This window comes from Penicillium antarcticum, assembly GCF_028974205.1.
Source record: "Penicillium antarcticum strain IBT 31339 chromosome Unknown utg000006l_segment0_segment0, whole genome shotgun sequence".
Lineage (NCBI taxonomy): Eukaryota > Fungi > Ascomycota > Eurotiomycetes > Eurotiales > Aspergillaceae > Penicillium > Penicillium antarcticum.
Genome location: NW_026695304.1, coordinates 1,479,867 through 1,495,259, shown reverse-complemented (window position 1 = coordinate 1,495,259; position 15,393 = coordinate 1,479,867). Strand labels below are relative to the sequence as shown.

Here is a 15,393-nt window from a genome sequence, read left to right as displayed (position 1 = left end):
CTGCGGTGGAGAATGGAGTACTCGGGGCAAACAGCATCGTGCTGCTCACCGCCCACGGCCGCACCGATCCGATGTGTGCCTCGGAAAAGAGAACCGCAGCGAAGTGTATTCTGGATGAGTAGTTCTATGGCTCGCATGTTGGCCACGCATGTTGGCCAATTGAGGTCTTCTTCCGTGGTGTTCTCTCTGTTCGCGTCGTCAATAGAATACGCTGACCCGGATCATGAAATGGCCCGACCCTTGCGGCCGAAGGAGATACGTCGGTCAAGGGGTTGGCAATTAGCAAATCATTGTCCTCTGTCTGGTTCCAGAACTTCTGCAGAGGGTTTTGTGATGTTCCAGACTAATTCGGGAAGGATTGCTTGCCCTGTGTAAATGTTCTGATGTCTGCCCAGTAGTATTTTCTGCCTCACTTTCTTACATCTTGCTTTTCTGAACCTCTCAATTCAGGAAATTCTCGAAATTCTCAGCCGATCATAATCGCCCAACTTTCAAGAAATATACGTAAGGCACCTGGAGATAAAGTATCTCGAAGATGTAGATGATCGACCCAAGACAAAAGACGCAGATCCTGTCCTATTGGCAGAGAAATCCAGTCTAATATGCATATCAAAAGCCAGCATCTACTTCCCATAATACCCATCCCGCCAACTCCCACTCCCCTTGCCAGTATACCTCACCCAAACCCCCCTCCCCCAAAACCAAACCTCAAGAGCCCCAACAGCACCAAGGAAAATAACCAAAAACACCCTCCCATTCCTAAAGTCCATCACCGGTGGTTCCGTCTCCGTCTCAACCGACCCGGCATGTCCCGGCGACGTTCGAGGTCTAGACGCAGACTCGGGGGTGAGATCGGAATGGGAATGGGGATCGGGATCGGAGATGGAACTGGAGACTGGTGATAGAGGGATCTTCTCGGTATGTACATGCGCTGCCTGCACTGCCTGTGTGGAGAAAGCAGATCGATACCCACACCCTCTAATCCATGTACGTCCATGCAGACATGACATCGGCGCAGACGTTGGCCAGACCGTTGCGATCCGGGTTGGGCTGTGGCGGGGTGGGGAGTGTGGATTTCTTGTCCGTGGTACGGATGCTTGAATGCGGTGGGTATGGAGGGACTGGGACTGGGACTGGGACTGCGCCCGGGGGCGGAGGGCTTTTATGGCGTGGGTTTGGTTGGGGTGAAGTTTCGGCATGTTGGGTTGTATTATGACTTATTGTGTTTTGGTGAGCATGAAAGTTGTAAGTTGTAAGGTGTATAGGGTGAAGGGGTATGGAGAGGATGGAAGTTGGTTTGATAGGTGTAGTTTACCTAGGTAGGTGGCTGAAATGTGCGGGGTGTCAGTTGGAGGTGCTCAGCTGACTACAATGTACAGTATACCAATATCCCCGATTGCACTTTTGATTCCCGTTAGTAAGTGGGAGGGTCTGCAGTTTTCGATATGTTGGCTTTGGTATGACATAGGCTGTGATAGCTGGTATTTGTATAGCTTGGTCATTATTTAATTTTTTTTTAAGAGAGAGAGAAAAAAAAAAGGGCAAAGCGCTGAGCGCTGTTACAGGTTAGTAGTATAGGTTAATCTGCCCTAAACTGCGGCTTTCAACGCATGATTTATAGCTACGCATTTGCTAGACCCAAGTCGAGCCTAGGCAGTAGTACAAGTCTCTAGACGTGTGTTTGCTCAACAACGCGGCATACGTTAAAGGATACCTGTGAACTAGAATGCATAGTAGGGCTGCATGGCATACAGTAGGAGACGTGCATAAACATCAACCCAGCCACAATAGCAAAGATCATGCATACACCCGCCAGCCTCATCATATGTGATATCATTCAAACAAGATAGACCCTCACAGTATACATACAAGAACCCCTGCAGGGTGTGATGATACTCGGCGACAATATTCGCTAGACAAGACTAGTCTAAGACAAAAATTCAAACTCCGTGTGGTTTGTTAGAAAAGGAAAATATGCAACTGGCTGTTACCCAGCTTGTCCTAACCAGAAATCCCCCCCAAAACGCCGATCAGCCTAAAATCACAGCAAAATGTTCTTCTCCCGGCGAAGTGTCTCCCTCAGCGCCGTGAGTTGGATTACTGCTACCGTTTGCTTAGGGGCTGATGCGGGGAGGTCAACCAGAGCTTTGCGCATGAGGACTAGGCCGATTTGGCCGAAGAATCCTAGGATTCGCTCTGGGGAGGAGCGGAGGAGCGAGCCCAGTAGGATGATCTGGGTCTCTTGCAAATCTGATGATGGGATGGCCAGGATCTTCGTGATAGAGTCCCAGAACATGGTATTTGGAAAGGGATTTTTGCGGGCTGTTTTGCCGAAGTTACGCAAGGTGATGGCTGCATATCCGGATCCCAGGGCAGTCATGCGATCCAGGTGTGCTTGTTCGCTGATGAAAGGACCGCCGGCTTCTTCACGCCACCAGCCTAGAGCACGACGACCTGAATCCGTCTTATCATTGCCGGTGAAGCCCCATAGGGCTGGGCAGACTACCCGAAACTTGGCCATCAAAACATCTGAAAGGGGAACCCCCTTATACATGAATCCATCCTGGGAGAAGATCTGGGCTGCCATTATGCCAAGAGGTTCGGCATGGGCTGGATTAAGAGCTGCTTCGGTGATGAGTGCAGCTACCAACGCCTTTGCGTAGATATTCAAGGCGTAGAGCAGCATGGCGGAAATCTTATGTTCTGAGCCCGCAATCTCGGAGGGTGGGAAGGCGATGAATCGTTGAACATCAACCGAGGGTTCTGGGATCGCAGCGGCCTTTTCAAGCTCGGACTTGATTTGAGCAAGCTATTCGCCGGGGTAAGTATAATGAAGAACTGGAGGGGGAAAGGTGTATCAACCTACCTGAGTTGCGTTAGCACCCTTGCCGGCACGAAGTTGACCAACGGACTTCCTGATCGTCCGACGCAGATCTCCGACGTATTTCTTCATCTCAGGATTCTTTTTACTCTCACCAACCAGCCATGCACGGAACTCTTTGAGAACCTTGTGAAGCTCAACATAGCGCTGCTGAATAGCGAGTTCTTTTTTGGAGAGACGTCCAGCCCCGAGCTTTTGCTGCTGCTGACTGCGAGCCTGTTTCTCGGCCTCCTCCTTGGCTTTCTGAGCATCTTGCTCCTCCTTGCGCTTGTGAGCTTCAGCTGCCTCGCGGTCTTTGCGCTGCTTTTCTTCAATCGCAGCCTTGCGCGCGGTTTCAGCCTCCTGGGCTTTGCGTGCTTCCTCTGCCTTGGCCTTTTCCTTCGCTTGGCGTTCGGCCTCAGCGCGCGCAGCTGCCTCCTGCTCGCGGCGTAATTTATCAGCCTTTTCCTTCTCAATCCTTTCTTTTTCCTTCCGAGCGGTTTCTTCGCGCTGGCGTTGCGCTTCTTCCTCGGCGCGAACGTGCGCCCTTAGAGTAGCCTCGGCCTCTTCCCGAATGTGATTATGATGTGCCGCAGCCTCATCGAGAGCAGCGTTGTGAATAGCTTCCGTTTCACGGTCTCTTCGGTCGAGCTCATTCTCGTAGGCTGTGCGCTCATATTCATGAACCTTCTTCAAGTCAGCATTGAAGATCTTGACGCTCTCCAGGCCCTGGATGAGCTCTTGCATAATCTGCCGCGAGGGGCTATCCAGCGCGGAGCTTTCCAAAGGTGGCACATATCGGACTGTCATGGTGGGTTGGAAAGTATGGATCGAGGGGGTTATCGAGGTCGAGATTCGAGGGATGACAATTCTTGGTGGCGGAGAGGTGCAGAAAGGGAGGATCGGAGAAAAACACGAGTCTGGGTATTGGTGGAAGCCTCGAGGCTGCCGGAGGATGTAAAGTAAGGATAAACTGATCGAAGATTGGATCACAGGGTCGAATATGGCGGGGTCAGGATGAGCAGGCCCATTTCTAGAGCTGCAGCTCACAGCGATTCTAGTGCCTGAGCAACCTTCAGGCGAGGACCCTGAAATCGCAGCCAGCAGGGCCAACCGCGGAGTCGATTGCTTCGAGGTGAGGATCCAATCGAGGCCCGAAGTGAACGAAACGCGGTGCACGCGTCTTATAATCTGCAGAATCGAGGCGCATCAAAATGTCAAGGGCGTGACATGAATACCGCGTCTATATAGAGTGAGCACAATGCGTCGCGAAAGCCATCCGGTAGCTTGTGTATCTGTAGTTGAAGCCCAAGTGCAAAATAAAATACCTTAGTCAGCAAATGGTTCCCTGGTTCGAAGGTTGCATCACCATTTACATCATCCGGAGCTCTTCTTTATACCTAAGTGTCTGTATATCTATCTACCTAGATCGCTATAAGAATGGGAATAGTCTCTGTATTGATTATTGGGAATGATAGTGATCTGTCTAAGGGTACTCGCTCTAAAATGCCCTAAGATCCGCATCTGACTAGTACAGTATAAGACAATAAAAACCATCCCTGGAACCACTAGGGGACTCCTAGGGGACCTCGAAGTGTCAAACATCCAATCCGCAGTCACTCCAAAGTACTTCAAGTTAACTTGACTTTTCGATGCCATCACCATCCACCACCATCCGGTAGCAACGGCGATCATACGGTGTATGGGAGATACTGGTACCGGTATTACGGCACTCCACTTGTACTGTCTCACATTAACATTAGCTTAATATACGGTTAATACCGTAATTAATCAGTCAGGTTATTTCCAAACCACGACTTTCTTTTCCATACCACCCCACACCCTCTTTGTATCTCATCATAACCTCTTCTCTCTCTCCTTTCTCTCCCCTCCCCCCATCTCCCTCCCATCCTTCTCTTCCCCCCCCCCATTCCTTGAATTAGTCGATGATCTTATCGTCTGTTCTATCCTTCTCTCTATCCACAGTCTTTGCTGTCATTCTCTAAGATAGCCCCCTTCGGTAACCCTGAGCTCAGCTTTGTTCTCTAGAAGTCCCAATCTCTTCGATTTCTTGAGCTTCTAATTTCGACCTTTTACCTTTTCCGTCGGTTGACTCGGTCGTGCTTGCCTGCGTGACAGCTTGAAACACAAAACTCGGTCTTTCCATCTCCGAATCGAGCTCCCTTGACTTGGTTATTGTCACAATTGGCCTGCAATTGATTCGACTGTCATTTTCGATCTGACCGCCTGTCACCCCTCACCGCTTGGCTGGCGAGCAAAGAAGATCATCCCACGTTGGACATCGCAGACGTCATTTTGGAATGCCAGGGCTCGGAAGCCGTCATTAGTTCCTCAGGTAAGAGAACCAACGTGTCCCCGCAATCATGCCTTGGAGGATACATTTTCCGATGCCCTTGCTGTATCTCTCGTATTTGCATCAGTGGTCTTGCTATTTGGCTTCTTTCCCCTGATTGGAAAGCGCTTGTCGCGGCTTCCGCCTTAAACGCGCTTCCCTCGAACCTGCCACTTCTCTTACATCTTGTTTGCCTTCTCTCTCACACTTTCTCTCTTCCCTGTTGTACCCGATATTGTGCCTTACTGATCCACTCTTTACTGCTGCAGTACAGTTCACGCGTTGAAACTTCACTTCGCACATACAAACTTCTTTGGACGGTTTGTGATCCATATCACTCGGTTCGACTGCCTTCCGGCATAGTACCAGTCTCTCCTGTCGCCGGATCCATCCCGTCAGCCCACATATTACACACTCTACAGTGATAGTTATCTTCTTTCATCTGGGACCATGGATCAACAGCAGAGCCAATCTGGACCCCAGGGTCCTGGTGGGCGCAAATTCCATATCGCTCATCGGAGAAGTCCTTCTGAGCTTACCCCACTGATGAGTACGTGATATCAAATCACCCCTCTTCTATCAGTTGGCTGACTTGATAACAGTGGAACAATTGGCTATTCAGCAACAGATTGAGTTGCTTCAGCAGCAGCAACAACAGATTGCTGCCACGCACCAGCAATACGTTAACATGGGCTTGTTGCAGCCCCAACAATTGGGCCAAGTGCCCTCCTTCCAACCGGGTGCCTCCATGGCCGGTGTTTCCCCACAGGTCAACGCTTTCCAGTTTCCCCAACAGGGTCAGCAACAGCTTGGAGTTCCCATGAACCAACAAAACCAACATTCGCACCGTCGTAACCAGTCTGCTCTTCCAGGCATGCCCATGGGCGGGCCGCCCCCTGCTCCCTCTTCCGGCGCATCAGGATATGCCGATTACAACCAGCAGGGTCAGAACAACAACAACCACAAGAATGAGAACGCCGGCCACGGCCGTGGTCGTGGAGGTCCTCCCGGCGGTGGTCACCAGCGCCGTCACTCGCTCGCTCTGCCCGAAGCGAAGAAGGCTGCTGAACTCGCCCAGCAGAAGCGAACTGCTTCTGGATTCCAATTTCCGGCCCCTGCTCCTGGTGCAAGCGGTGACAGCCAGCCATCTTCTGATGACAAGCCTGCAGCCAGCACTTCCCCCGCACCTCAGGGACTCGGTTTCCAGCGTGCTGGCAACATTCGTGCTGGTGGCCATGGCCGAAGCCAGTCGATGGCCATTGGCGGTAACCGTGGTTCTATTTCTGGACGCGGAGCTGGTGGTTTCTCGTTCCCTCAGGCACCCGAGCCGTCGACCTCGACCGCCCAACCTGATAACCAGCGACGAGGAAGCCAGGCCGGCCACGCTCGGTCGTCTTCGCGCAACTTCGAAGGTAACTGGCGCCAGCCGAACAACCAGAACCAGGGCCAGGATCAGCAGAGACCCATGGGTCAACAGCAGGGTGGCTTCCAGCCTGGTCACCGCTCGCGCGGCTCGATGAACCAGTCGATGGGTTCCATTGGACAGTTCCAGTACCCTCCCCAGCAGCAGCCTCAGCTCATCCAACTGCCCCAGGGTCAAGTCATGATGGCCCCTCAGATGTTTGGTAACCAGCAACTCAATCCTCTCCAGCTGGCACAGCTCCAGGCTCTTCAGCAACAGAACGGCCAAGGTATGGGTCTCCAGGCCAGCCAGCACGCCCCACCTCAGATGTCTGTCCAGCAGCAGCAACAGCAGCAGCAGCGCAAGACTCTTTTCACTCCTTACCTGCCCCAGGCAAACCTACCCGCACTCCTTAGCAATGGACAATTGGTCGCTGGTGTTTTGCGCGTCAATAAGAAGAACCGCTCGGACGCTTATGTGACCACTGATGACCTCGATGCCGACATCTTCATTTGTGGTAGTAAAGACCGCAACCGTGCTCTTGAGGGTGACTTTGTCGCCATTGAGCTCTTGGACGTCGACGAGGTGTGGTCTCAGAAGAAAGAGAAAGAGGAGAAGAAGAAGCGCAAGGATATCACCGACGCTCGTTCCAACAGCACTGCTGGAAACGACAAGCTCGGTCGCGCTGATTCCACTGGCGACAGACAGGAAGTCGGTCCGGATGGAAGCATCCGTCGCCGTGGGAGTCTTCGCCAGCGGCCCACCCAGAAGAAGAACGACGATGTTGAAGTCGAAGGCCAGAGCCTTCTTCTGTGTGAGGAAGATGAAATCAGTGATGAGCAGAAGCCTCTGTATGCCGGTCACGTCGTTGCCGTCATTGAGCGTGTTGCGGGCCAGATGTTCTCCGGTACTCTGGGTCTCTTGCGTCCTAGCAGCCAGGCTACAAAGGAGAAGCAGGAAGCCGAGAGGCAAGCCAGAGATGGCGCTCACGGCCGCTCCCACCACGATCGTCACCAAGACAAGCCCAAGATTGTTTGGTTCAAGCCTACCGATAAGCGTGTTCCTCTCATTGCTATACCCACCGAACAGGCGCCCCGCGACTTCGTTGAGAAGCACCAGGACTACGCCAACAGAATATTCGTGGCTTCTATCAAGAGATGGCCCATCACCTCTCTCCACCCCTTTGGTACCCTTGTTGAGCAACTTGGTGAGATGGGTGACCTGCGCGTTGAGACAGATGCCCTGCTTCGCGACAACAACTTTGGATCCGATGACTTCTCGGATGCTGTGTTGAAGAGCATCGGCTGGGAAGACTGGTCTATTTCCAGCGAGGGTGACGCCCTGGCTTCGCGCCGCGACTTCCGTGAAGAGACCATCTTCACGATTGATCCTGTCGACAGCAAGGCCCTCGAGGATGCGTTCCACGTCAAGAAGCTTGCTGATGGCAAGGTCGAGATTGGTGTTCACGTTGCTGACATTGCTCACTTTGTTAAGGGTAACTCCCTTGTCGACCGTGAGGCCAAGAAGCGCGGTACCGCTGTCTACCTGGTTGACCGTATCATGAACATGCTGCCTACCCGTGTTTCCACCGAGCTGTGCTCTCTGGTCCCCGGGGAGGATCGCCTTACAGTCAGCGTTGTCTTCAAGGCCGACCCTACTACCGGCATCGTGGAGGAGGATGTTTGGATTGGCAAGGGTGTCATCAAGAGCGCTGGCCGACTTGACTACGACCAGGTCAATGCCATTGTCATGGGCAAGTCCAATGATAGTGCCAGCGGCATCTCCGCTGATAGCATTCGTTTGTTGAACGTGAGTATTGTTCCTTAATGATCATTGTTTTCTTGTGCTCACAATATGTACAGGATACTGCGGGCAAGTTCCGTGAGGCTCGCTTCGGTAACCGGGTGTCCAACGTCCCCGTTCAGCGTCTGCTCCAGCAGCTCGATGACGAGAATGTTCCCGTTGAATATAACATTTTCGAATCTACCGCTGCTCACGAACTTGTTGAGGAGCTTAGCCACCAGGCCAACTTCTTCGTTGCCCGTAAGCTCGCCAGCGCCATGCCCGACAAGGCATTCCTGCGCCGTCAGTTCTCGCCCAACCCTCGTCGCCTGACTTTGTTCGTTGAGAGAATGAACCGTCTTGGCTTTGAGATGGACGCCAGCAGCAGTGGCAGCCTCCAGAGTTCTCTGTGCAAGGTGCAAGATGTGGATCTCCGCAAGGCAAGTTTCAAATGCATTGTCATCAATCAGTTCATGTGCTAACTTGATACAGGGTATGGAAACTCTTCTTGCCAAGGCCATGCAACGCGCCAAGTACTGTGTTGGTGGTGCTCCTGATGAGATGCGCGAGCATTACATGCTGAACGTCCCTGTGTACACCCACTTCACTAACCCCTCTCGTCGCTACACTGACATCCTCGTGCACCGTCAACTCGAAGCTGTCCTTTCCGAGGGTACTATCGAGTTCACTGACGATGTTGAGTCTCTGAACAAGACCGCCGACCTTTGCAACAACAAGAAGGACTCCGCTCTTAACGCACAGGAGCAGAGCGTTCACATTGAAGCCTGCCGCAACATGGACCGCAAGAGCCGCGAGATTGGTGGTGATCTTATCAGCGAGGGTATTGTTCTTTGTGTCTATGAGTCCGCCTTTGACGTTCTCATTCCCGAATACGGCTTTGAGAAGCGTGTGCACTGTGATCAACTGCCCCTGAAGAAGGCCGAGTATCGCAAGGACTCCCGTGTGCTCGAACTTTACTGGGAGAAGGGAGTTCCATCGTCTGCTTACATTCCCGAGGACGAACGTCCCAAGCCTGGCAACTCTCGCGCTGCTCAGGCCGCGGCTGCGGCTCGCGAAGCCGAGGCCGCCCGAGAGCGTGCTAGAGAGCGCGATGAGGCCATGCGCAAGCAGACCGAGACCGGCACTATGTCTGCCGATGATGTCGATGCTCTTTTCGATGATGATGAGGATGTGGACGATGTCACTGAGATGGCGGCTGGTGTGTCGCTCAACTCAGCTGACCGTTCCACTCAGAGCATGCCACCATCGCCTACCCGCAATGGCCACCACCAGCAGGGACCTCACCGCACCCGCTCTGATCCCAAGATTGCCTCCGGTGCCAACGATGCGCCCGAGAACAAGTTGACCAACAAGGAGAAGTACTTGAGCCTGTTTAAGCTGAGAGAGGTGGACGGAGAATTTATTCAGGATGTCACCGAGATGACCCGTGTTCCTATCATCCTGAAGACTGACCTAAGCAAGAGTCCTCCGTATGTTCTCGGTTCCTTCATTCTGAGATGAGCATTTGCTAACCTTCCTTTTAGATGCCTCACTGTTCGCTCTGTGAACCCCTACGCTCTGTAGAGGTTGGAACCCCCGGTTTCTTTTTTTCTCTTTCATGGGACATATTCTTGCATGCCGTACCCTGCAGATTATTTGGTCGTACGAAGCACTTGTTTCGTGCGCACCTTTACGGACATAATCCAATCCCTACATGCGGATCGACGATATCATTATCAAGTTCTCAGTTCTTGATAACGCTTTTCTTGGTGGCTTTATTAAACGCATTCTACCCACCATCTTTCCGACGTCCGACGTGTCCTGGGATTCTTATACTTATCCTATTATATGTGCCAAGCGGTTGTTTGTCTTTTTGAGCATTTTAGTTGTTTCCGGAGAGAAAGTTCTTAGTGCTGGAGCTTGTCGTGTCTCCCTTTCTGGCTTGTCTTCTGCTCTCATGGACATGTCCTTGGGGATTGTTGGAGATTCAGGGGAAAGATTGATTGCAGCTCGATAGTCCCAGAAAATTCTTCCATTAATTATGGCTTCTCAATACTTTGGCTATGTAGTCGTAATCGCTCTCTAGAAGTTCATCCATGGATGTTACCTTAGGCGTGTACTACTCAGGTTTGATACATTGACTTATTTTTTTTTTTCATGAGATGACCTTTCATTCGTCTATGTACAAAGTACACCATACACATTGAAACAGTTACATTGATAAGAAAGACGTAAAAGTAATCACGAAATCAAACTAGCAAACAAGGCAGTCTATAATGCACCACATCACTCCATGCAATTCACACGTTCAGCGCAATCCAAACGAGCCAAGGGTATCAAAAGAAAGTCACCGTAGAGGTGGATGTAGACGTTGAGTCGATGGCAAAGGAAAGAGATGGATGTCAAATCCAAAACCAAAGCCATCTAGACAAAAGAGAGTATTAACCAAAACAACAAAAACACCTAGGACCGAAATGCAATGCTAAATCGTGATAATATGAGAGGAAGAAAGATAGATCTCGACTCATAGCCGGCGTACACCGATACGCGGCTTCGTCTTGACGGCAGTTGTTTTGCGCAGACCACCAATGGCCTTCTTGCTCGTGCTGATTTTTGAAGCGCGGATAGAAGAAGAAGATAGAGATGGTGTAGGAGCATGCTGGAGGGCTGATGGTATAAGAGGGTTACTATTAAGCGCCTTGCAGTGATGCATATCTTGCTTCTCCTTTAGACCACGGATAGTAGCAGAGCCACGATTTTCTTTTCCGTCACCGCTTAGTCGGCAGGTGGGATCGGTCATTGACAGAGAAGGGAAATCCTCGAAGATTGGCATTGTATCGTGGAGACGGCCGGAGGCGTTGATTCCTTTGCTTAGGAGGGAGCGCTTGGGGGTTTTGCGGAGCGGGGAGGATGTGCGGGAGCGGATGTTTGCAGTTATGTTTTGTTCGTTGGAGAACATTGGTGAGTCGGTGTCTGAGTCAGGGTCCACTAGCATCATATCTGCTTCGTCTTCTGGGTAGGGCATTGAGAGGACTGAGAGGGGACGCTTGCCTAGGGCATTTTTGCGGGGTGATGGAGGTGCGAGGTTTACTGGGGAGGGGGAGAGGGATGGGTCGTTTTCTTTGCTTGCGTTGGCTTCGTTTTCGCCGTCGGTCATTTCTTCGTCGGATACTGATTGTGAGGACTGGGTGAAGGGGTGTGGGTGGGGGAGCGTGTCGATTGGTGTGATTTGATGAATGGATTTTTTTGATGTGGCAGTGCGGTTTCGTTGCTGTTTGCGCGCTTGTTGGAGGGATGTCTCCTCTTGTTCCTCAATCACTGTCCCTGCATCCTCGCCTCGGAGCTTTGCGTCGTTCACTGCATCTTTCAGGTCGAGTGGAATTGGGGCGTGAATGGAGGTCATGAGCTTGGCTTGGTGCGCAAAGGCAGCATAGTTCTCTTGCAAGAGGGCGCCAGCGGAGGAATTGAGTGCAGAGTCGGGATTGGGATAGATGAGTAGACATGAGATTGTCTGTTTAGTAACATAAGTTGTCAGTCATGTTGCGGAGTTTATGCGCCTCAGGTCTCAATATCACTTACCATCAGTACATCGCGCAAAGTGAGGTTCGGCTGCCAATCCCGTTTGAGGGTATCCACGCAAACGGCACCGGTCAGCTCCTCCATATTCGGGTGCCAGATCCTTGTCCTGAATGTCGCCTTGGGTGGGCTCTTTGGGTAGTCGGCCGGCATCTTGAGGTGGAGCTTCCACAATCCTTCCGAGAAAGGTGTACCCGGCGGACCGGTGAGGAGGATGTCCAACTGCGATAGGTCGTCATCCTCCGATGGCTTCAGGTAGTACGGCGGGAGATCATTGTGTAAGGCGGCATGATCAGCAGCGAGCCGGCGCAGGTTGGACGGCTAGATTCCAATGTCAGATACTGAGCAGTGTTTTGGCCCACCGGTTGCTGCGGGACAACCCATGTGTGCGGTCTGCGGACTGGAGATCTGGGATAAGAAGGGCTTACCATGCTGGGATAGGCGACCAAAATCTCCAGAGTAAATAAGCAGAACAATGTCTTGGAGCTTGACAAAGTACAGAGTACTGGGGTGTAGAGGGTCTGGCAACAATCGATAAGACGTTGCTTTGTTGTGGTTTGTCGTGACGCTAACTGCTTTGGGTGCGCGTCAGTCAGGTGATTTACGCGTCACTTGCGCGTCACCAATATTACCTCTTTGGGACGACGCTCTCTACTTAGTTACGGCCCTACAAGTACTGTATCCCTTTCCCGATGACTCAATACTCCCTTGGACGCCATTGTCACGCCATATCCAAGACACAATCCTCGTGTTCTACGCCCTTAATGATGTCAATACTAACCTACAGTCGCTTACAGTTGCCTACGATTGAAAGCTGTCAGACGAAAAGGTCGGCTAGTATTTACCCAGGTATTGAAGCTAATCACAAGCACAGAAAAAGAAGTGAGAAATCAGGTGCGCCAATACATATGCGTCACATCGCAGTGGAAACACAAAACGAAGTCCTGTCCCTCAAAGATTACAAGGTCCATTATTAAAACCTGGAAAGCAAATCACAAAAAAAAAAAAAAAAAATCCCCCAATCCTCTCGTTTTCATATCTCTCATTCCCGCTGATTCAATGACCGGATCAGCATTCTATGTTCCCATATACAGACTCAATGACCTGCCCCTGGGGAGAGCTCAGCGCAGTAGTTCCAAATCAAATCCAAGTCATGAGTCAACGTTGCTCAGTTCCCTTACAGGAAGGCAACAAGAGCAGCAGCAGCCATGCCGAGACCGACGGGGCCGGCAGTGGCGATGGCAGCACCACCAGTGGAGACAGAGGTGGAGCTACCGCTGGCGCTGGCGCTGCTGGAGTCAGAATCGGTGGACGAAGAGTCCGAGGAGGAGGTGGTGGCAGTGGAGGTGCCAGTGGCCATGGAAGAGTCGGTGCTGCTGGTGACTGAGTCGCTGCGAGTAGCAGTGGACAGAGTGCTGCTGACACCGGCGACTGGGGAGGTCAGACCGGCCGGGATGGAGGCGGCGGGCTGCTGCGAGGTCACGACGGCGGGCTGGCTGGTAACGACCGAGGCCTGGCTGGTGACAGCTACGGGCTGGCCGGTGACGACGCCCAGGGAGTTGGTCTGGGTGAGGTACTGGGTAGCAGGGTTCTCCTGTTGGATATGTTAGGTCGTGTCCTCAACGCGACGCGTTGGAAAGTTGGATTTTGGTTCTGCTTACCACGACCGTCTCAGAAGAGGAAGAGCTTTGGGCCTGGGCCAGGGCGATGGCCGAGAAGGTGGTGAAGACAATGGAGAAACGCATTGTGATGGTATTAGATTATTGATAGATTGGATTAGAGGAGTAGAGTAGAAGATGGTGATGTGGAGAGGAGAGGGAGAAGAGAGTACGAAGAGGCAAACAATGGGCTTTTATCGTTGTCCAGGGAAACACGTCTTATATTCGGTACTTTAGTCTGCGCCATCAGCCCTGAGTGGCTTGAAAATGGACACTGCGGTGCCAGTCATCGGACAGAGTCTGGATCTAGCGTCCTTTGGGATCTGCAAGGTCTTGCAGTTCTATTTTGGTCTCTGGGGTCACACCCAATGCGTAAGCTCTACTACGTCTAGACTACTTAGGCATTTACTTCTTATGTGACTGTCGACTCAATGTAACACTCACGCCACGCAGGCAAAGCCCTCGAAGAAATCACCCCAAACCCCGATTTACCCAACCTTGGATGGCAATATGCACCAAACACTAGTGGGCCTTAGTCTCAGTGTCTGAGCACATTTCGTATAACAATCACATAATAAACGGAAGTCATAACAACGACCAGTCATATCGACTCGTGTGCGACCATTTCGGCCAGTAGCCCGAAAGCTTACTCCCTACATTGCGTCTCAGAAGTCCCTCGAGACCGCGTGGCGACATACGAATCCTTTCAAAGCCATCCAGTCTAATTCTTGGCCTAAACAGCCTAACTCAGAACTAAGTAGACAGCAAACAGGTTCGAATGGCGCCATGTCTTGGTGCTAAAAGAGTCGAGATGAGCTAAGATCGGCTAAGTGAGACATCAACTTTTTTTCATCCACCCAATCAGCGATCTATACAAAATTCCTCGGACTTTTGCTTGCTTTTTATTACTTGCCCCTTAACCCCAGGGCTTCATTTATTACTGCAAGGGTCTCGGCGAACACATCATATCCTGTACAGCCCTGCATCGCCACAATTATTGGTTCGTGTGACTTTTTCATCCTCAACAATTCTGCATTCCGATCGCAGTGGGTCTTTCCCCTCATACACGGGAACGCCGTCGGTTTACTCCATCCAGTAAGGACCGACTCTATATTTGTCTTTAGAAACAAAGCCAGTCGCACCTTTGATCGTCAGGTTTCCACTTGGGGACTCAAAGTCGGGGTAAACTTGCCTATCGGATTTATTATCTTATGGTTGCTCTTGTGGGAATAAGTGAAAATTCGGTTTGCCTGTGGAAACGTGCTGCCTAAGAACTGGGCAATAAATCCAAGTCCGATGGTTCGCACAAACAAAAAGCTATTACTCAAATCACCGTTGAGAAGAACATCAGGTGTTTTGTGCTCTTGTGTGCAATGTGCAACGTTGAACCACAAGACTTGGTTACTTCCAGTGCCTTCTAGAAGATGATCATAAAACAAGGAGTTAGAAACTCATTCGTTTCACTTGTTTCAACTACAGTATACTTTGTTTCCATCCCTTGTTTCTGCAATCTCAACTACTATTTATTTCTTAATACTGTATCTGGTCTAGACCAGAATCTGTACGTCCTGAATCATGATCGACTATATGCAACAATATCCCTGAGGACCCCTGCGCGGCTATCAACCGACCTAGGCAATAGGCTTTCCCATCCGCCTTGGCGTTCATCGAGAACCTCGTGCGCTGAAGGCATCTGACTGTAAAGGGAAGAAATGCTATGATAATGTCATCCAAACAATAACATGCTCGCCTCATGGAGACT

The 15,393-nt window shown here is 51.3% G+C and overlaps 4 protein-coding genes across 4 annotated transcripts; 1 reads left to right on the top strand and 3 right to left on the bottom strand.

The window, feature by feature from the left end:
* Positions 1–2,041: 2,041 nt before the first annotated feature.
* Positions 2,042–3,670, bottom strand: N7508_006636 (uncharacterized protein; the record flags this gene model as incomplete). The annotated part of the gene is made up of 2 exons (XM_058464702.1): positions 2,042–2,809; positions 2,867–3,670. The coding sequence occupies 2 exons, from the start codon at positions 3,668–3,670 to the stop codon at positions 2,042–2,044; spliced, it is 1,572 nt and encodes a 523-aa protein (XP_058318555.1).
* A 1,993-nt stretch (positions 3,671–5,663) lies between these two features.
* ssdA (mRNA-binding translational repressor SSD1) lies at positions 5,664–9,981 on the top strand (the record flags this gene model as incomplete). The annotated part of the gene is made up of 5 exons (XM_058464701.1): positions 5,664–5,763; positions 5,816–8,424; positions 8,478–8,855; positions 8,890–9,887; positions 9,942–9,981. 5 exons carry the CDS (start codon positions 5,664–5,666, stop codon positions 9,979–9,981), a joined length of 4,125 nt encoding a protein of 1,374 aa, XP_058318554.1.
* A 940-nt stretch (positions 9,982–10,921) lies between these two features.
* N7508_006634 (putative ubiquitin conjugating enzyme E2) lies at positions 10,922–12,404 on the bottom strand (the record flags this gene model as incomplete). The annotated part of the gene is made up of 3 exons (XM_058464700.1): positions 10,922–11,908; positions 11,977–12,294; positions 12,402–12,404. The coding sequence occupies 3 exons, from the start codon at positions 12,402–12,404 to the stop codon at positions 10,922–10,924; spliced, it is 1,308 nt and encodes a 435-aa protein (XP_058318553.1).
* A 746-nt stretch (positions 12,405–13,150) lies between these two features.
* On the bottom strand, positions 13,151–13,718 carry N7508_006633 (uncharacterized protein; the record flags this gene model as incomplete). The annotated part of the gene is made up of 2 exons (XM_058464699.1): positions 13,151–13,567; positions 13,635–13,718. The coding sequence occupies 2 exons, from the start codon at positions 13,716–13,718 to the stop codon at positions 13,151–13,153; spliced, it is 501 nt and encodes a 166-aa protein (XP_058318552.1).
* Positions 13,719–15,393: the final 1,675 nt, after the last annotated feature.